This window comes from Zonotrichia albicollis, chromosome 3 (genome assembly GCF_047830755.1).
Source record: "Zonotrichia albicollis isolate bZonAlb1 chromosome 3, bZonAlb1.hap1, whole genome shotgun sequence".
NCBI classification, from domain to species: domain Eukaryota; kingdom Metazoa; phylum Chordata; class Aves; order Passeriformes; family Passerellidae; genus Zonotrichia; species Zonotrichia albicollis.
This window is the reverse complement of record NC_133821.1, coordinates 79,925,182-79,947,511: the sequence shown is the minus strand read 5'-3', so window position 1 is coordinate 79,947,511 and position 22,330 is coordinate 79,925,182. Positions and strand designations below refer to the sequence as shown.

Below are 22,330 nucleotides of genomic sequence, written 5' to 3'. Positions count from 1 at the left end.
GGATCCATGGGCTGGGGACACTGAGGTATGGCAGTCTGCTCCCATCTGCATCCTCCAGGCAGACAAAGGCTCTCAGCCCCAGGGAAATCCCGTGGGATGCACTTCAGGGGGGGCAGCTGCATCCAAGCCAGGATAGTTCCATCATCCTGAGGAGTCTGTCGCAAAGCCTTGGGGACTGTGGTTACCTGTTGGCACACTTGGGTCCCAGACAGTCAATGGTGTGCCAGTCCAATGGTGTCCACCTAAATCCTGAGGAGTGCGCTCCCATGTAACATGCACAGAAGAATAATTTTATCAATTAAAGGCCTTTTAATGCCTCCTGATTTCAAAATCCCACTTTACTGAGAGATAACATAATCCCTTAATAATATCTAGTATTTAATGGTTACTGTTCATATCACACTGCTACAAAAAAACTCCAAAATTATGTATCTTTTTAATTTTTGCTTCTTCAGTCCTTGTTCTCTTCCATTTACTGATTTGTTTTTCGTTTGTCTATGATAGCTGCATTGTTACTGTTTAATCTTTTGATAAAACCCCCGAGTGACCAATTCTGCACCTCCCTAGTTGTCTGCCACCAAGCAGATTTTGTTTCTTCCATGCACTTTATATTGTTCTTCCTCTCCCCTGCCCATTCTCAGTAGGAGAGGCAAATAATTCTTAACTGTCCCAGATTACAGTTTGAGAAAAGGGTGAAGACAAAGGTTTCTCTTCACTTATATGGAACATAACTGACACATTATTTTTGTGTCAGACTTCAAGCCTTGGTTTTAACCAGCTGCTGCAAATGTACAGAGGTAAACAACAGACTCCGTAAACAGTTCAATGCAGAAATCTTGATTTAGTACCTTACAAGACAAAGCAATCAATAATCTATTACACATCTAATCACAGGCATGAAGAGCCCAGCAGCCCTCTGCACAGCATTCCACCAAACGAGAAAGGCGGCTGGAGACCACAGTAAGAGGGACACAAATCACCGAGACTGCAAATGCACGGCTCGGGAGCTGATCTACAAACACAAATATTCAAATTCAACAATCACCTCTTGCTACTAGTGAATCATGCTATTGCTATCTGGAGACCAGTTGCTATGGCAGATAGCTGTAGCAGTGGCAGAAGGCCAAGAATCCTGCCTTTGAAATGTTAACTGAATTTAACTCTTGACTTTTCACAGGCAAGGTTCATTACTTTGTGTGACTGTGTCGTATTACATGAGTGCTTTATGTGCCCTGGGTACCAGCTTGGAAGGGATATTATTAATCAGCAGGACAGCGAAACAGGTCAGTAACAACTATTTGTCAATAAGGATTTTTTTTTAAAATACCTTCAAGTCTGCTAAGTGATAGCTGCAGTTACAGTAAGGGTGTTTTTTTGCTTTAATTTCTTCCCTTTTTCTTCATTTTATGTAAGTTATATGCAGTTCACAGTTCCTGGACACACTCAGAACACACCCACCAACGCAGGCATGATGGTGAGATGCTCTAATTCGAACAGTTGGAGCCTGGGTATAGAAATACTGCTGCTCCATTTAAGTGGCAATGCGGGCTGCTTTCTGTGATACCCACCAGAAAAATCAGTTTATAGAGACTTGTGCAAGGAATAGGTATAAATATCAGTTGAAATGAAATTTTGTGAATGGCAGAACTACACACGAAATTCAGGTTCTTTTCAGCTGCCTGGAGTGCAAATCTTGGTCCCTGGCTAAAGGGGAGCTGTGGTTGCATACAATGAACTTTGCTTTATGATCTCAAATCTTTACAGCTGCAACAATAGGATCCCACATTTAGCTTCTGGACAAGCTAGGTTTGGTGAGTTAGGATTACTGAGATCCAAGGAAACACCATCAAATATGCAGAAGTGGCTCTGACATCCTTTCTTTACCATTACAATGAGGGGTTAAGCAGGACACACACTTGGGAAGTCAATGGAGAACAAAAGAACAAACCAGATGGTGCTACTGTGAAAAAACTCAAGAGAGACCAGGGCACACATACCTGCAGCCACAGTTGCAAAGATGCAGATTCACAAATTGTGACAATATTTTTTCTTCCACAAAACTAACAAAGGTGTTACTGCTGCAGTTGAAAGTCTTGAGTACAGCAGGCCACGTGCAAAATCCCATTGGAGGCTGAGATGGGGACAGAGAAGCTGGAAGGGTTGCTGTACACTGCTCCTACCCCAGTGTATCCCTCGGGAGTTTTGCCCAATTCCAAGAGAAGGATAACAAGCACGTGTCCCTGCAAGCTGGTTTGTAACACATAGAATATTTAATGTTCCACCTTCAAGAAATCTCAATCTGACCTTCAAGACTTCTTATCCTCTATTACAGGATTCCATCTTCCAGGAACAAGATTACAGGATAAGAGAGCTCTTGCACCCTCTCAGACTTCCCTTTTCAACAGGCTTTTGGCTATGTGCTCAGACTTGAGGGAGTTATTCCAGGGAAGAGAAACACAAAAGATGTGCAAAACATGCACTGCACTGCTAGACAGCACTTAAAAAATCATCTTTCATCAATCATGATTTTAACTGCTGCATCTCATCAAGATACACTGACGGGAAAATACTTTAACTTTGTACACCTCAGATTAAATACCTGAAAACCAAGGATCTCTCAGGTATACCAGTGAAAACCAGGCTTCATTGAAAGACCAACACCCAGGAACATTTAAAATGAACCATTTATTAAATCAAACTGTTATTTTAACAGTTACATAAGTTACACAGCATGTTAAGTCAAAAGATTTCACAAGGAAAAAAAACTTTAAACTTTTATTATGCAGGCAAAAATAGTACCACACAATATGTACCTGGGAGGGAAGAAGGGAAGGGGAATCTCTAAACATTCAAATAAGGCCATAATTATTTAAAAACAACAATAAAACAATAATAAACCCCCCCAAAGATCCATTTGCTTTTCAGTGTGTTCAGTGCTGCTAACTATATGTACTTTTAGTATACAGGTGTGATCGAGGCAGTGATATTTTGATAGCTAGGTTTAATGTTTTAAAATACTATCAGAAGTGGAATAAGGCTCATTAGTACATACAGCTGCCCTTGGAATGTCAATCTCAGTTGCCTTCATCAACTTAAAATTCACAAAGTGCACAGTTAAGATATGCCAAAAAATTGAATCTGCTACTCTACCAACAGCTGCCCATGCTTAATACTTAGTGGTCTATTGGAACAAAGTATGTTCTTTCAAAAGAGATGTGTAAGAAAAGCCACTGTAAAACATTTAGTTTTGAAGATGCACTAGGAGCTCTTTGTAAACTGAAAAGTAGAAAAACATGGATTAATTATGTTAAGAAAAGAATACAAAAAACACTAGAAATGACCATCAAACTTCCAAAGAACAAGCACCACAATGGACATTAGCATTCGATTTTGCAGTGTACAGCAATGTAATAATTTTACTCTAGCCAATCTACTTCATCAAATTCTGAATCATCTTCTGAATCACTGTACTCCACAGCGATGCGGCGGGAGAGGATGGTGGCGACGTCGTTCTCAATGCGCTCGTGCTTCGCTTCTTGCTCCCGCTGCTCCTCCACTTTGCGGAGCTGAATGCCTGGGAACAGCAGAGCACAAACATGTCACCCTCCTGCTTCCCCACTGCACATGGATCTAGGTCATGATTCACAGAATGCTTTGCAATCAAAAATGAGTACACAGGATGCTGTCCTGCTCAGGTAGAATTTTTTTTGTCAAGCTTTTAAAGAGAAGAATGTCAGAATTGCAGCGGCAGACAAGATCTTGAGTCCGTCTACTACAATATCCTGGTTCTGATTTTCCATTAAAATACATTTTTAGTACCACTCTAAGTGATTAAGCCATTTTGCTATTTGCATTTTCTAGACTCTCTATTCATAATTTTAATGAAAGTTTACAGCTATTTGAATATCCCAACAAGACAGGACCTCTTGTAACTCTGTTTTTTATCATGTAATGATTTGGTTTGGGATAAAGTATTACTTGGAGTTCAAAGCTGTGGTAACTCAAGCCTTTGTTTTTTGGGTATGACTCGGTCAAAAGTGTTCTCAGCAATCACCAAGATTATACCAGCAGGCTCTATTTTCTCATTTTTGCTGACATTCTCTACGCATGTTCATGCACCCATGTTGTACTCAGCTGTTGTCAACATTTCTTTAGATTTCAGTGATGTTACCAATTCATGTGCATACAGACATGCAAAAATATTTTGAATTAGTGCTATAGCCTGTCTGCTGATATTACAGTACCATACAGATTCTGTGCTGTGCTGCAGTACAGGGGAAGAGAAGAATGTAGGACTTGAAACACTTGGGAGATCTTAACTACTGAAAGACACCCCACCATCAAACAGCAGCACACACCAATGTGTGTTCTGATGCCAGTGGGGATTTTTCTGGCCATGGGCACCATAAGCTGAAAGGTCCAGCTGGCACACACAGCTCCTCATGAGATCATCAGGAAAACACTGCCCTGAAGCTCTGCCCTTCTCTTGCACTCTGCCATGGGCACCTTGCAATGCAAAGGCTGCTCCACTACTGCACTGAGATCAGTGTCCAGACCAGATACTTAACAGTTTGAGGTCTTCAGCAATGATTTCTGAATGTCACTTATATCTTGTAATACAGTGACAGATGATCAAAATTCCAATGCCAATTGATCCGTTTCCCTTTTATCTAATAGTCTGTGAAAACCAATGTTTTTGTCTTCTACACAATTTGTAGATGATCAGAAATAACTACATTTGCAGGTAAACAGAAATGGAAAGATAATATCTCCACAGATCATCTACAAACACACGTACTTTTTTCTGTAACCTAACTTCCACAAAGAATCAGGTTTGCCATCCAAACTAAACATCTGATAAGTGAAATTACAAATTGAAAAAAACCTGCCTACTTGGCAGTGTATACACTGTAGGGGATAGAAAACAGAAACAGACTTGAGATGCATTCCTGTAACTTCTTACACGTGTGAAATATTCCAAGTCTCAAAGGTCACGTGTATTTAGCAGGTTCCTGAGATGGTTCTGTTTGGTGTGTAATAGCCAACGTTACCTTTCCGTATTGCTTCCAGCAGAACGCTCCTAGCATCACTGATCACAGGCAGAGTTGAAGGATGGCGTTTGGGCTCAGGAGCAGCAATCACTTGGGATGGTGGAGACGGAGGCATTATGGGCGCATGAGGGCCAGGGACAATGGTTGTGGCAGGAGGGTGCAGGACAGGAGGAGGGTGAGAGAGGTTTGCAACTGTGACAGGGGAGGAGGGTCGGATGCCAGGAGGTGGCAGGGGAGGAGGTGGGGGGGGCGGAGGAAGTCCCTGAACTTCAGCTTGCGGAGGAACGGGGTGAACAGGCAGAGCTTCGCACACCTGGGCGGCTCTGGTGACAGGGGGAGAGGGCTGTGCCAGGGGAGGAGCCACTGGAGGCGGAGCTGGATGAAGAACTCCAGGAGCAATCTGGAGAGGAGCTGGCGGAGGTGGCACAGCTGGGGCCTGCAGAGCGGCTGTGGGAGGGGGTGGTGGCGGTGGGACTGGGGGTGGAGGGGTGGAAGTCATTGCAGCTCTTAAGGATGAAGTCGACAAGGCGGATGGAAGGGGTGGCGGTGGTGGAGGAGGAGGAGTGGGGCTCACAAACACCGGTGTTCTGCCTGTTGCTGGTGACTGAGGGCGATTTTCTACCAAGCCAGGAGTAGAACTGCAACATCCAATAACAGAACAAAGATATTAGAGCTAGAGAGTGGAAAAATAGTAATAGATTAACTTCTGCAACTTTAGAACATTGAAACCTGAGCATTAAAGAGCATTATGTGCTATGATGATTTCAGGGTGTTTGTCCACACCTCATAAATAAGGATGTCTAATTTTCAGTATGGAGCTTGCAACGGGTTTCCAAAAGACCTCTGCTCAAATTCAGCTATTAACCAAATCTATGTTCTTATACAGTGTACCTGCATCTTGATCAAAGATTTCCTGTACCTTTGATATAATTATTCCCTGTCATCCCTAAGTAAATCCAAATTATCTTTCTCAAGTCAGGGAACTAGCAGTTGATTAACTGTTTTGGTTCACAGAACTTTAAAACCAAAACAAAACAATGCAAACAATGAGAACAAGTTAATTTGAAATATATATACTTAAGGTGTGATGAAAAAATGAGTGAGACTAATATTAAAGGTCATCAATACTGCATACAGAGAGGTACAGTTATATGCTAGATACTCATTACAGGACAATAAATAGGTGAACTGAAGAAACAAGAGAGAACAGTAAATTTATTTTCCTGAAAGACCACTAGAGGATTTCTTTAAACTGTTGTGGTAAATTAATCTAAAGAGTTATGCATTTTTGTGTATGATCTCCTAAGCAGCAAATATCACCCATTTCAGGACACTAACAACTTGCTGATGTAATAATCCCATCTGAATTAGCTATCCACTATTCTACGTTGTATGTGCCTGACCATAAAATAAGACTTTTGGTATAAAAAAATAGGGGAGTGACAAAGAAATTTTCATCTCTAGAAAATATTCTATGTATGTATCCACTTCTGAAAAGGTACAAAGAAGTAGGGAAAAAAAACCCACTTTGGGAGAGAGAAGCACTTACAATTTAGCAAATGCAATGAATACATAGTTTTGACAGCTGTCTTAGTGTGATATATTCTTCCTTTCATGTAGGCTGAAACACATCCCAGTTGTACAAATTTCCAAAACTCCAAAGCTACATCCTGAAATGCCAACATATTTCACAGAAGCATTTCCATACAGTTTTGGTCTTGCCATTTAACTCAGAACACGGTGGCAGTGTTGATGGCAAGCTGAGGCCTTTCTCCACCCTATGGGATTTAGGTGCCGGCCTTCCCACCCAGCTCCCGGCGGCCCTGCTCCTGCAGGCACGCTGGGGTTCCTGGGCAGCACAGCAGCAATGCTGGCAGCTATTGGCAGGGGTGGATAACCACAGCAGCCCCAGGAGCAGGGCACATGGCCTCTGTGGCCGCTACCTGACACAGGGGGGCACGGCTTTGGCCTCGGCGGTGCCGTGCATGGGGGGCGGCGGCGGCGGCTCGTGGGGCCGCACCAGCACGCGCTCCTCGGCTCGGCTCAGCAGCTCGGACATCTGGCTGTAGGGCAGGGCAGAGAGGGAATACGACCCGTCAATGTGGTCCACGTAGGCCTGGGATCTGTAAGAAACAGGGAGAAATGATCCAATTCACCTTCAGCAGGAGGCAGTATTAGTGCCCTCAGCCGCTGTGCTACGCTTCGGTCTGATTCTGAATGCAAGTATCTTCTCTCCACTGGTGTTGGATATTATACAGTGTGGCTTTTCAATAATTCATCCCACTTTCCCTGTTATTACTTCTAGCAGCTCAAGGGTTTGATTTTGACAGGTATATCAGATAGTTTCTACACCATGTGTGTGACCTTAGTGTTTATTAGACACATTATTTTGAGTTAAATAAACACAGCAATACAATCAGAACTCCTCTTCTTTTACAACATTCATGAAACATCCATCGATGTTAGAGTGGTAGAATTTACAACTGAATAATTTAGCTGAACTTCTGTCAGAGGATCTTTATTCCAATATATACAGAGAACTCGCTGCTTTAATAGACACAGGACTCAATCAATATCTACTATTGAGTACTAGCACTAAATAAAGATGATTCAACTTGTTAATGGCAACTTTAGACACACCTCAAGGATCTGATCAGTTAGTAAATTTTAATTAACTATTCAATTACAGAATTTTATTTTAAAAAATTCTATTAAATTCAGAGCAAAAGTGTTTGTAGAACACTTTCCAACTAGTAGAGCAACACTCTACATTTCCACATACTGCCACCACTGTAGTACCTAAGCCTATTAAGTTCTTCAGGGGTGAAAATCTTTCTCATTTATTTCAAAGTATGGTGCTGTTCTGTATCTGAACAACATGTTCTGCACATGCAGTGCTCCCAAGCACTTCAGCATTATTAATAATTGCATTACTAGTACTGAGATAATCAAGGTTTAGGCCAGGGTCCTGGATATAAAACAAGCATGTCTAAAGTGGAACCCAACATACAACATAACAAAAGGACAGCAGGAAAGCAGATGTTTCTGCCAAGCAGCTTACAGAGATTCTATAAAGCTGTTCCTAGAAAAATGCTAATCACCATAACTTAACTTGTACCCCACTGAGTGAAACGCACTGAGAGCATTTTCCATTCTGAATTGAGCTAAGTTTCTTACAAGCAGGTTTTTCTACTTTTCAGGCAACAAACTCTCTCTCCTAGAGTTGTCATAATTACTCACCATCACTACTGAGCTTGTTTGAAGGCCTTACAAAGCTAAACAAAATACTCTCTTATGGTGTGCTTTTGACCACAGAAAGATAGAGGAAAAAATTAACCAGCTTTTGGAGGACAATGAATACTTTTTAATTTAAAAAAAACCCAACAAAACACCCAAAACCCCCAAACAAAAAAATTATCCCCAAACTGCCTAACATTACTTGTCAGCCCTCTTTGCTATTAGATGTTTCTTGGCTGGTAAAATGGACTTGATTTTGCACCAAGACCAGAAGCATAAGCACAGCAGGTGTTTGCCATGTGAAATGCTACTTTTAGCCACCAGCAAATACACGCTGTGAAATGAGAATTCAACAGGTTGGATTTTGTAATAGGCTATAACCAGAAATGTCAATCAAATCAGGGATTTGTTCAAGAGTAAAGGGAAGCTCAGCATTCTCATTTGATTTCCAAGTGGACGTTTGTTCACATCACACACACAATATAGTCTTGGCAGTGTCTGCTTCAGAAAAATCAAGAGGCTGGAACAATGGGGATTTTGTGGGTCAGGACTGGAATGCAGTGACACACCTGGGACACTACACCTCCCTCAAGCTGCAGAGGACAGCACATCCTCAAGGATACAATGAGGATACATGGTACCCTTAAAAACAACAACACAGTAACTCCTCCTTTATAGACACACTAAGAATTTCAAACCTGAGTTTTGATTAAGCTAAATCAGTGATTTCCAGTGCATTTCAAGGGGAACAATAGCATCTCATCACTGACCACTTCTCATGCATGTTCACAGTATGAATACACTTCATAAAGGATAGAAAAAACAAAAAGGAACCTTGATTCAAAATGTGAAGCTGGGCCATTAGCAACTTCAATGTGCTTATGTAAGAGGTTAGCATCATCTTCTGCCAGCTCTGGACCTTGGGCTAGCTTCTGCCACTCTCTCCGTCTGTCATGAGGTGCCCTTGGCACTTTCTCTGGTTCGTGAGGGCGATCTAGATTTTTCTGCTGTAGGAGAGTTGTGCAAACAAAACTGACAACTGAGACAGTGTTTTTTAATTACTTGCATATAAACATCAGCCACAAAATTATGAAAAACAATCTCATTTCAAATGCAAGAAAAATTTGCTTTCAGGCTAAACATAATATGTAGACCAGAATGACTTGTAAGAGCCAGAAACATCAGACTAGTGGCTAACAACCGGAATAATATGGAGAAAAATACCTGTTTAAGTAGCTTTTCATTCTAAGTCTGAAATCAAATTATAAATCTGACACTCATATTTACTCTCTCTACTACATATGAAACATACAGAATAATGGTCAAATAAAAAAGTAGCATTACCATTTACAAAAGTGCTTGTTTAATTTTAAGAAAATATAAGCAAGTGTTTTATTCCTACTAATTTCTTTCTAGTTTACACATATCTATTAAAATGTCATTCAAGCTTTTTCACCTGTAAGACTGTCATAACTTTGTCTTACAAAATAAATTTTCAAGTGAAACTCTTTGCTCCTGCTGCATTCCTCCTTCCTTTCTGAGTCATTGCTAGAGTACTCACAAACTTTGGCAAAAGTTGGTTATGTTAAGACAGCATGAAAGCTTTAGGTCCTTCTATAATATTTTACTACTGCTGCTGTTGTTATTATTATTACTATTTAATTGTTTAAGTTGGTGGAACTGAATGAATACAAGTAGCTTTAGTTGAATAGATGACTCTGTCAAGTCTGGATTGCTATTAAAGTACCACATCTGCAAGCAAACCCTTTCTAGGAAAAAACAAAGAGAAGCCATATAAAGTTAACATATGTACCTTCTGCTTCCTCTTTTCTTTTCTTTTGTCCTCTGTGTCCTGCAACATTTTTTCCTTCCACAGATCAAAGAAATATGAAGGATTGGTATAGAACTTCAAACCCTCTTTTCCATCATCCCTGAAATACAGTGACACAAATAGAGCATACTGTTTCTTTGAGAAGATATGAATCCAAACACAAAGCAAGGGCATATTAAGGAATATATAGTATCTCAGACCCTGAAATGTTTTACTGAGGAACACAAAAGTGGTGATCATTGACCTTCTGCACCAACACTTTTTACTATCTTTCCTGGTATTCAAGGTCCTAATTTTAGAAAGATAACTTTAACACAAGCTCCAGACAAAACAAACAAACAAAAAACCAAACAAACAAACAAACCCCAAAAAAACCACTACCAAAAAAATGTGTGTCATAAATCAGAGAACTCCCATGCCAGTAGCTCAAATCTTGCTGTTAAAATATTGAGCAATTTTGTGTGGCTGCTAATGTCCAGCTACTGATTCAAACTGAATCTCTGGGACAGCAAACAATATTAATTTCCATTGAAGACGCTTCTTTCTACACACTTACCTGTTTAATTTCTTCACTTCACATGCAAGTGCATTATATGGTTTAAGAAATACAGAATTTAAAAACTACTTTTTTCCTACCATGTTACACTGAGTTAAGATTCGAGTAAAATGGAGTAAAATTTCAATGCTTACAATGTTTTCTGCTGCTCTCATTCCTCCAGCAGCTTCACAGTTTTCTAGTCCGGCTCCTTAAATATTCAAGTGCTACTCCATGTGAGCAAGGTGCCTGGATACATCCTCTCTATTACATAAAATAAGCTAGGCATTGATTTGGATCAATTTTGTTTCACTAACCTGTAAGGGGTGAGAATGTTAAGTGGAGGAGGCTGCTCACAAATGTCATAAGTTTCTTGCAAAGGAATTGGCAGAGTTTTGCGGTCAAACAGCTGCTGGTCTTGAATCGTGGAGCTCCGGAAAGCTTTTCTCATGGTAATGTCCTGCAGTGACACTGAAAGGGGATATTGCCATTTAAAAAAATCCCACCAGATACATTTTGTTTGGATTAATCTGGAATTACCTGATGTTGGTTAAAATATAAAGCACTACTGCTTGCATCTTGGGCCTTTTACAGCAAATACAGATTCATCTAGCACTATTGCCGTGGCAAGATATTGTCAGACTGTGTGACAAACATGGTTCTAATGTTCTAGCACATCATCCTCTATTTAGCTTCACAGGAATTTTTTCTCACCTAAATAGATATCAGAACTATGTCTCTCCTAAGTAGTTCAACAAATTGCATGCTGTAGCTGTAAAATATCATTCAGTAGTTCAGAAGTACCTAATAACATTTACCAACTCTATTTCACAATCCTTTTGCTAAGAAAAACTGCTCTCTACCTTGAGGTATAGATTTTACCTTTATGGCATCAGCAAGCCAAACTTTGCATTCCTTGCATGTAGGCAGCAGTTCCACTGAGGGCCCACTGAGATGCCAAACCAGAAAATCACTTAGGCTTATGCTACTGAGATCAATGGGCTTTAATGGGAGGTAATTCTGTGTTGCAACACATGAAAATAGTCAAATGCTTTTTAATCTGTTTAATCAATATGAGCCTTCTCTGTATAATTCAGAGCCACCTTGACTTTTAAGAACAGTCGTTAGGAATAATCAATTACCTTTATGTAAGATCCACAGGAAAACAATACTACATGAACACAACACATTAAACAGGGATTTCAACTATTTTTATCTACTCCTGGTAAAGTCTACATAGATATCTTTCTTGATTTCAAAAGAATCTTTTCTGTTTCATTAAAATTTAGATAAAGATTAATGGAAAAGTAACCACAACTGATAAGCTTTGCACTTTTAATTCTGGAAACTGTATACCTATTTAGTCTCATATTTCTCTCCCTCCCTGCTCTTCAGTTACCACACCTGTGAAGTCCAGGTGTGCCTAAAAGCTACCCTTGCAACCAGCATGAGACTTCCATTAGATAAAGCGGCAGATCTTTTCATTAGCTTGGGCTCTTTTTTTAAAATCACAAACAATGCTGAAAACAGTTTTCTGACATGGTAGTAAAGAGCACTTTCAGCACATACATTTTATCTATAAATAATTATGTTTATTTCATAGAAACAGGTTAGTAGTAATGCCCCTTTAGGCAAGATGAGAGGACAACTCTACCCCTATCACTAGGGCCTTTGGCAGCAGTTTAAAGAAAACCTGTTTAAGCAGAAAACTGGTTTTTTACTCAGGTTCCTGTAACACATACAAGTGTTCACATACACATGTACATACACCAAGCTGGATTTCTACTGTGTGATCACAAAGGGGCAGAAAGCAGGATTTTTTCCAGAAGGCTTGCAGTTCCTGGAATGTTCTGTCTTCTTACCTAAGCATATTGGCAACATCCTTTGTGAGGCTCAAGATGGGATTTATTTGATTTTCAGCTTGGCTTTTGAAGTTTATTACGCTTGGCAAGGTTGTGTATTCCTGGAGAAGTTTCCTCCTTTTTACCCTTAGGTTCTAATTCATCACAGTGTCTTTTATTATTTTTAATAGCTTTAATTAGCTGCTCAGAAGCCTTTTTAAGTGTGTGAAAGAAGTATTATAAAGTCTGAATGTCAGCTAGGAGTCTCAATTTCTGTAGGTATTTCTGCAGTCATAACTAACCCTATATATTTTGTACCTGTCATGAAGTACAGGTTGTTATCAGCTGGCAAAAGTTCAGTTAGAATAACTGAGGTTTAAAAATTTAAGTCTAAAATTTAAGTCTTAGATCATTTTATGCCTTTCCTTTGGGTTGTTGGTTATACAAATAACACCAAATGTACTTGCTCAGAGTTGCTTGGCAATCCTGCAAGATTTCTGTCATATATTGGAGACATTTCCAACAAAAGTAAAACTTAGTATACTTCTCTTTCAACCTGTGTACATTCTGAAGACAACTAACTTAATCAATTTATTCTAATAAATAAATATAGTACTTTGGTTTAATATTAAAATGCTCACAGAGCATGTGACACCATATTATTTACACTGTTCTACAAACTCCTTATTAGCATTCCATCTCTTCAACGAGCAAGCACAGACAATCTAATTCATAATTTCCCTTTTCTTGATTGAAACTCTACATTTTGTACACACATACAGGGGGATAACACACTAGAGGATAAGCAATCAATAAATCAATCCCCAACAATAAGTATAATAATTTTCTCTTATACCTAAGATACACAGCAGAAGGCTTCATGGAAAAGCAACATTTCCTATGCTGATGACCTGTACCAGGCATTCCCTGACAAGCACACCATTATTCCAACCAACAGAGCACACCAGGACAGCATTGCTCAGGAAAGGGAAGGAGGTGGCACGCAGCACAGGGACAATCCTGACACGGATATAAGGTGCCTACCCAGAGGGATCAGGTAAATCCCGCGTCACACACCCAGCCTAATCCTGGGCTGTGCACGGTCTGGCTTCCAAAGCCACTTGTTCAGCTTGCCAGCTGGCAGAGGGACAAGAGCCCTGCGTGCTTTACAGCCTCGGGGGGGGGAGAGGTGAAAACCTGGCTGGTGGCTCCCAGCTTGGACTGAGACAAACTGGCACTGCCACGGCACAGGGCAGGCAAAGTGCATGTAGGAACTCAGGTGTGAGTAGAGATGAGCAGCTGAAGGAGGAGTTAGAAAAGCTGCAGGCAATTGACTTGATGATGGTAAATTTAGGCTTCTAGTTGTTTAATTCCTAACAAGGACCAGAAATTTTTGTACAGCCCAAAATCCTAAATTTGATACGGACATATTTTTCTGAAAGTCCACCTACTACACCATTTGTGCTCACTGTAATTAACAAAAACCAGGGTCTTAAATAATTTCCTTAAAAGTTGAGCTATTCACAATTTAATGTGAAGATTCATTCAATAATCTAAACAAATGCCTGTTTGTCTTTATTGTGTCTGTTGTTTGGATTGTATGAAAAGATGCATTATATCAGCCAATCTAAGCCAATCAGCCCTCTGTGCACAACAATATTTTCCACATAAGCAAAAGCTGTCTGTCAGAAAGCTAAACTGTCAACCTTTTGTACATTTGGTTTTGAAAAAGAGATGCCAGTCCATTTTTACTCATAATCAACAACACACTGTGGGGGGGAAGGGTATTTAAATTGTACTCTGATGAGATACAATAACTGTGTTTCTTTTGGGGTAAAGTAAAAATTAAATAAAAGCACATCTGTAATCTGCATACTAAATAATGTTTTATCTCTTGGCAAGCATCTCATTAAACTGCAACCTGCAATTTGTAGTAAAAGTCAGGTATAGAGCTCACCAGAGCACTGACAGAAAGCAACTAACTTTAACTTTTCAAATACATTAAATACTACATTTTACTTCACCAGAAGAAAAAAAAAAGTTTCTAGATTTATTTTTATTCTTTTACAATCACTCAACTACACAATTTACAATTAGGTTCTAGGCAAAAAAATACCATTCTTCTAAAGACAGCAAATAAAGAAATCATCTATTCCTCTTAAAAGCTTGTTCTCTTAATACTTTTTGCAGAATTTTATCCTGGCATCTTTCAGGACTGTAAACTCTTGAATATCACAGCTGTGACTCCCTGCAGAACTAAATGACTAGGGGAAATTTCATCCAAATCAAGGGACTCCGTTGCCCTATACAATTCCCTTTCTCTGTTCAAAAACTTACCCAGCAATTTGAAAAGTGCAAAGAGAAAAGAACAACACTCTCAAACAAATAACTTAGTTGTAAATTTCCCACTAAAGGTACTTAACTGGTAGGGAGTGGTGCTGCTGAAAATTCTCTTAAGGTAAAGATTTGTGTGATTCAGTTCCTAAAGACACTGCAATCTTAAAGTCTGATTTCTACCTTATTTATTTTATACTTTTAACGGTTATCCATTTAAACAATGACCAGAATGCACACTTTAGGTTTCTCTGCCATCAGAATACTCTGACTGTGGGTTTGATAGTTGCTAAAGAGAGAGATTATTTCTATAGATCAGACATCACTCTTGGGTCTGTCCCCTACACAAGAAATAGAAATTTTCTGAAATACTGTTCTAAAAAATTCCAAAACAGCTCAAGAACTTTTTGGATGGAGAATGTATGTACCTTTACTACAGGTAAATAAAAAGAAGATGTAAATGTTAGATCAATCATTTTAGGAGGACTCAGAAGCTGCTTCAAACGCAGCATGTAGAACAAGTAAGCCCTATTAAGATGTGAAATACCTGTGGGCATCAAACACTGAATCTGCTGGTTAGTCTCAACAAAACCACCACATTGTTTGACAAATGGTATTGTGTCCACATCCCTCTTTTTATACACAAAACATGCACTATCATGGTCTTACCATGGAACTATTAAGCCTTGGACATGCTAATTTAAAACTGATTTACTTACTAAATAACCCTCAGATTCAATCAAGGGCCTAAGAAAACAGAGAGCAGTTGAAGCTCAGCCCACCTGCTCAGAATCTTGAGAGGGAGATCAGTCTAACAATCAAATCTAACTTTCTTTAAGTAGCAATGTGCAAGGAAAAGAGACCTGCTATATAATTTAACAGTCTTTATCTGCCTTGGAGGGTAACATTTCTAATGAATGAATTGACAATAGTGTTACTCTCCACTTAATACAGTACATGTGGAGATCATGACCCAATTTTGATGTGCTCCCAGTTCTTAATTTTGATTACATTTATACTCAGCAAAATCTTCTTCACAGCTTAAAGACAGTGAGCTGACCCTTAAACTGGGGTTTGCTACCCTTTCCTTCTAAGTCTCACAATGGGCTGAGTATCCAGACTTTAGAGATGAACAAGTCTCCCATTTCCAGAGTATACAGACCACAATCATCTGTCAAGCTTTTTAGGTTTCTCCCCACCAAATGCCACCTTTCTTTTCCCCCATAGCAAAACAACAAATCTGTTTCTGGCATTGGTCCAGCCAAACTTCTGAACAACTATTGTTTTAATGACAGGGCAATATTTATAGAATGTTTAGAAAAACAACTAACACTTGTATTCAAAGGCAGAAGCCTACTGAAACACAATTCACTTTCCTGAAATGTGCCAGGCTGCTCACCCACAGCACTTCTGCCATTAGGTTTATTTAAGTTGCTTGTCACAGTTATAACAAATATGCTATGGAAACCAAGAATTTGATACACTCCCTTTGAGATTAAAACCCTCTCTGAAGGTTTAAATAGAATTAGGCAGGTCACAATGAAAGAAGGACTAAATTAATACCAAAATAGTCTGATAAACTCTGAATTTATGAATTTTCCTTCTGCCCTGATATTATTTATTTCTGAGTGATACAAAACTATTTTCCAATATCTCATGAATGCATCAGAGCTGTACCATGTATCAGCATTTCAAAAAAGAACCACATAATTGTTAAAATTAATATTCTTTTCAAAACTGTCAGATTTCTACAACTATGCCATTTTTCACTTTTAGCAGTACCTCACACTTAAAAGGCACAATTAAATTAATGAAAATTTGATCAATTAAGAGAAGTATTATTTTATCGATGCATTTTGCATATATATGGACAGAGTTAGTAATGTTACCTACAAACTATATATTTACTATTTACTATAAAGTAAATACTAAAATGAAAAATGCTTGCAAAGAAACTATACTCAGAATTTATTTTCTCACCTATGAGGACACCTTATATTGCAGGGCTAGTGAAGCTGTTGACCTTAGTTCAACTTTATAGCAAGAATGTGTTTTCTCAATCCTAAAAGGACCCCAAATATTAGTCTTGGATACATATGGGTTTGTTTCCCATACAATTGAAATAAAGTTGAGTTTACTGATGGAAAACAGAGGATTACTTTTTGTCTGCATACAAGTTTGGTATCTTCTGAGGGTAAAACCCACATGTATATGAAAATAATAAAGTGTTTTTAAAAATCTATTAAAATATTAAATTAATAACATTGAGAAATCAAGAATTTGAAAACAGTGTAATAATTCAAAGCAAACCAAGTTGGCAGCAACTCTTTTATGACAGAAAAATTGGTCATGAGGAGTTAGACTCCTAAAGATACAATCTTAAATCTTAACCTTGGTTTTATTCTTTCACAGAGATGCTGTAGTAATTCAAAATGAGAAAACACACAGACTGTTCAAACAAATTCAGAGCTTTTTATCACTCTGATTCTACCAGAAACATCTTGCCAAGTATCTGCATCTCGTTTAGTGAATCTGACTTGGGCTGGTTTTGTTCGTGCCACTTAGCTTTAAATGAATCTTAATTTCTTTCTCTTGTGTAATAGCATAGGCCCAAAGGAACCCATTAAATCTTCTATTACTGCCTCCTGGCAAAGAGCAGATGAGACTCATTTCACAAGTATATCCCATTTTACTCATGCTGTTAGCTGAGTAGAAGTACTGGAAGTTGCTTAATTCTTGCATAGTGAGTTAAAAAAGGTAAATTCAAATATTCTCCCCCTTCCCTCCCCTTCATGCATTAACATCCTTCAGCTATTCTAGTCCACACTAGGACTAAACCTAAACTATTTGTGATGGATTTCCAAAGTCAAGCCCAAAACAGTATACTGAAGGGAAAAAGTTTCCTGATCCCTAACTTTTAAGGAAATAGAGTATCAAATGTCTCCTCATCTCCTTTGTCCTCATCTGGTGACTCATTCCAGGCAGACATTTGTGAATAAGGGGCACTGGGTACAGCTCAGGGACTGGATATTCTTAGGCTAATAAAAACAGTAATTTAACAGCCCCTGACACTGAGGACTGCATGTGTCCCTCTGAAGTACAAGCAGTCACTGCCATTCTGTGGTGTGACACACAAATCCTGGGGATCAGGTTCAAATCGCCCTGAGCCACACTGGACTTCACTGTGAGGACCTATTCCCAGCCCTGCTTCCTTGACTGCAGTCTGTACCTTTCTTTGGCTACAGAGTGTAGCAAACACTACAGCAAGGACAGTTCTGTGAAAATGTGTTGGTATGGCACATTGGGCACTACACACTATTTAAAACTACTCCTAGCAATTCTCTAACATCAAATAGTTACGGATTTTTGGTCCTGAAACCTAGAGCCAAACTTGTAAAAAGCCTTTTACATAGCATAGTACAATTGTCTTGCTATTGTGTAATATCCCTGGATGCTTTAACTCAATGGCTTAATATGGTCTCTCCATTCTATGGAAATGTGAATGATTAACATATCAGATATGATATATCAACATACATCCCCCTCTGATTTGAACCAAAACTAGGCTGTCAAGAGTAAATGTGGAAATGCCATTAACACTCCAGAGTGTTACAGTCATTACAAGATTACAACTGCTGACAATTTATTATCATATATGGAAAGGGTTTTTTACCATTATCCAATCATAGCAAAAATGCCCTGGTTTGGGCAGGAGGAGATTTCATTTTTTCCTAGTATCTGGTATAGTGCTGTGTTCGGGATTTAGGATGAGAATAATGCTGATAACACACTGATGCTTTATCATTGCTGAGCAGCGGTCAAGGACTCTTCAGCTTCTAACTCCACCCTACCAGCCAGCAGGATGGGGGGCACGAGGAGATGGGAAGAGACCCAGCCATGAGAGCTGACCCAAACTGGCCAAAGAGACCTTCCACACCATAGGGTGCCATGCTTAGCACATAAACCCAGGGGAAAAGGTGTCTGGGGGCTGGGCTGCTCCTCAGGAACTGGCTGGGCATCAGTCAGCAGGTGGTGAGCAACTGCATTGTGCATCACTTGTTCTGTGTATTCTAATATTGTTATTGATGTTTTCCTTCCTTTTCTATCCTATTAAAATGTCATTATTTCAACACACAAATTTTACATTTTTTCCCCCCCTGATTATCTCCCTCCTCCCACTGTGGAGCAGGGGTGAGCAAGTGGATGTGTGGTGTATAACTCCCTGCCAGGTTAAACCACAACAATTGGAAAAAGAGGTATACAAGAGTGATTTATGCTCAGTTATCAAGAGACTTGGAAAATCCCATTAATGTAAGAATTCCCCTAGGCAAGTCATGATTTTGTGGAAAATCTGCTACTAGCTGTGAGCAGCTGTCTTTCAAAACCTGTTCTAAAATTAATGTCACGCGAAATACAGAATCAAAAATTCCCCTTGCTTAATTTTGCTACTAGTGAAATTCTGACATCTATAACCAAAGACAACCTGAAGATCACACTTCTGGTTTGACACTTCAATTTTCTGTATACACAATTGTAATCACACAATCTAATAATACAAAATTATTATATCTAGACATTGAGAACTGAAACAGCTTTCTATAGTTTAAAACTGGATCCCACAAGCAATCTGAAGTCATACTTCATGATGGGGTGTTCCTCTTCTTTCTAGGTCTTAACCACATAGTTTAGAACACCCTAAATTTTTTGGGGGTTACAAGATTTTTCACAGTTGACCTGTGACCGACAGATATCAATGAAGGCAAAAAAGCTTCATGGCATTTATGAATTAGGTGGTCCAACAAACCCTAGGCATCCTTTAAAATTCGGTACAAATTCTATCTTACAGGCATGAGCTGATGACTTCTGAGAGTACTTGTTTTCTCAGTGCTAACCAATATTTACAATACTTAAAATTATTTAGGAAGAGTCCAAGAGGTTATGCAGCAGTAATAAATGAAGCTATACAACTATAACGTCATTCAGAAAGTAAGATAGTACAAGTTAAATGCCAAAACCCTACTTGGACAAATGTTTACATTCCATGAGAATTAATAGAAAGGTTTAAAAAAGTGTATAGACTTATCTCTAAGCATTCACATAATATTACACAATATTATTAATATTCTAAATATGCAATACTACTGAAGTGACAGATACTCCTGTAGCCATTTTTATGTAAATTTTTTAGTATCATTCAGTAACCATGAAAACGGTGAGCTCAGAAAGCTGCTCGAGGCTATAAAAAAAGCGTGTAGCAGAAATAGAACTGGACCTTTCTTATGATGCTTTGCTGTGTGTTCTTATAAATATGATTTAAACTATTAAACTATTACTTCCATTTCACCTATCAGCGCTGTCTGAGGGACAAAATAAGAAATCCTCCCTGCAGGAGGTAACTTACATTCCTCTTCCTTTGGATCGAGTTGTGTAACACTGACGGACAAGCGATCTACACGTTCCTGTAAGGAGTTGACTCTAAATGAGAAACTGTGTGCTTCATTGAAAAGTTCACCAAATATATCTTCAGCATATTTACCTGAAACATGGGGGAAAAAAAATATTCAAGCATACCACAAGACAGGCAAATGATTTCCTACTGTTTAATTAAAAAATTCTAAGATGCATGAGTATCATTGTAACAACCTGCACTTACTGAGCCCATTAAGAGTCCTTTAGAAAAGCAAATAGAAGTTAAATACTTACTATGCAACTTATTTATCAGAAATTAAATTATTTAATACATTACAGGACAGATATTCAGCTGCCATAAAATAATTTAACTATGCTGATATGCATGGAACTAGACTGCAGTTTCTTGGATATTTCTAAAAGGACAACTTCCAACATCTGAAGCTGCTTTTGTCTGAGTGATAACTAATCTTTGAATTTACTTCAAAACTGTTCTCAAAATGAAGCACTGCTTCCACTCCTGCTGTACAGAGAACTTTACAAAAAAAGGAAGATCAGATATTCATATCTAGATAAATTAGAAGCAGCCTATTCAAAAATACACACTAAAATAATCCTACCTTGAAAAATCCAAATTCTAGTAACTGACCCATTTACACTGAAGTAAAAAAAAATCCCAAACAACCAAAAAAATCTCTTTTGTTCACAACAATGGACAACATATTTTTAGCACAAAAGAGCAGGAGATTCAAATATTGCCAGGAAAGGATCAGTAATTGGTTTCCCTGCTACAGAGTACTCCCCATACTGCTTCCAATGCTCTCAAGACTCCATTTGAGAAGTCTGCCTATGTCACTGGAAAAACCCCACCAGACTACACAGCAGAATGTGTAGCCACACTTCTGAAATACAATGTGATAGCTTTCAAAGCCTTCTATGATACTGTGCATATGTAATTCATGTACTGTTTGTGCACTTATGTTGGTTTTGGAAGTATAAATCTCACAAATTTCTAACTACCTGCTTTGCACTCAAGTTCCGACAGGTATAAAAGAAAAGGATAGCTGTGGAAATTCTGCCTTTGGTGAGCAATACATCGGAAAATATACATAAAAACAAGGACATTTTTATATAAACACATCAAAAGAACAAAAATTAAATCCCTACAGGTACTGTGGAAACTACTTAAAGATGCTATGCAGTAAGCACAAGGCCAGCACACACCATTTATAAATAACACTTAGGAAACAGCAATAGAAAACCAGCATGACTATACACAATGGAATATAAAAGATGATATCAGAAGAAATGTACAGAAGAAGAAAATAGAAGAGGAACAACTAGCAAACTAACAATAAATATTTCTTCAAAGACATGAGGAATAAGAAAGCCTGCCAGGGAGTCTGCAGAGCAGACTGGCAATGAAAATATGAAGGAATACAGGGAAGACAAGACCCCTGTGGACAAGCTAATTTAACACCTTCCACTGGTGTCCACTGAAGGGAACTGGGGAGACCCTGATACAAGAGCTCATTGTGGGAAGCCCAAAGAAACTGAAGAGACTATATAAAAATTACAAAACTAAAGGAAAGAAATGACCAGCAAGTATTAGGAACAACTGCACTCACACACATTGAAACACACAACAACAAGGTTCAAACTTTTTTTCATGGAACATCTTGAGAGCTTGAGAGCTACAGACCCATAAGCCTGACATCCATACAAATTAGTATAGGTCATAATGAAGAACTGAATTAGCAGACATTTGGATGACTCATGCCAGAAGAGGCAGCACAGCTTTTGTAAAGGGACATTCTGAATGGCTTAGAAGCACAGAGAGATCGACTGAGATTTCCAAGAGAGTTTGGAAAATCCCTAATCAAACTGTTTGGGGAAAACTTAACAGATGGGGCATACAAAAGATGTGGCACAGATAAATAATTCCTCAAAAGATAGAAAACAGGGCATAGGAGTAAATCACCAGTCTCCACAGTCGACAAAGGTGAGTTTTACTAAGCTTCTATGCTGGGATCCATGTTAATTACAATATGTGTCAATTGCTTGAAAAAAACTGAGATCAAAGTTTCCAATG

The 22,330-nt window shown here is 38.8% G+C and overlaps 2 protein-coding genes across 8 annotated transcripts in view; one reads left to right on the top strand and one right to left on the bottom strand.

Annotated features, from left to right (window-relative positions):
- GPR6 (G protein-coupled receptor 6) overlaps positions 1-3,197 on the top strand; it is a 31,427-nt gene extending 28,230 nt beyond the window's left edge. For both annotated transcript variants that reach the window (XR_012579673.1, XR_012579672.1), the window contains exons 2-3: positions 1,178-2,250; positions 2,333-3,197. The gene's annotated coding sequence lies outside the window, so the exon portion shown is untranslated. The remainder of the gene's footprint in view (positions 1-1,177; positions 2,251-2,332) is intronic.
- WASF1 (WASP family member 1) overlaps positions 2,667-22,330 on the bottom strand; it is an 88,325-nt gene continuing 68,661 nt past the window's right edge. For 5 of the 6 annotated variants that reach the window (XM_074537969.1, XM_074537968.1, XM_074537964.1 and 2 more), the window contains exons 3-9: positions 20,231-20,365; positions 10,972-11,125; positions 10,102-10,219; positions 9,123-9,295; positions 6,995-7,174; positions 5,052-5,689; positions 2,667-3,574 (exon numbers count right to left, since the gene is read on the bottom strand). In XM_074537969.1, the coding sequence (XP_074394070.1) occupies positions 3,417-3,574; positions 5,052-5,689; positions 6,995-7,174; positions 9,123-9,295; positions 10,102-10,219; positions 10,972-11,125; positions 20,231-20,365 (1,556 nt within the window). In that variant the 3' untranslated portion in view covers positions 2,667-3,416. The remainder of the gene's footprint in view (positions 3,575-5,051; positions 5,690-6,994; positions 7,175-9,122; positions 9,296-10,101; positions 10,220-10,971; positions 11,126-20,230; positions 20,366-22,330) is intronic. The other variant, XM_074537966.1, reaches the window with a different exon arrangement.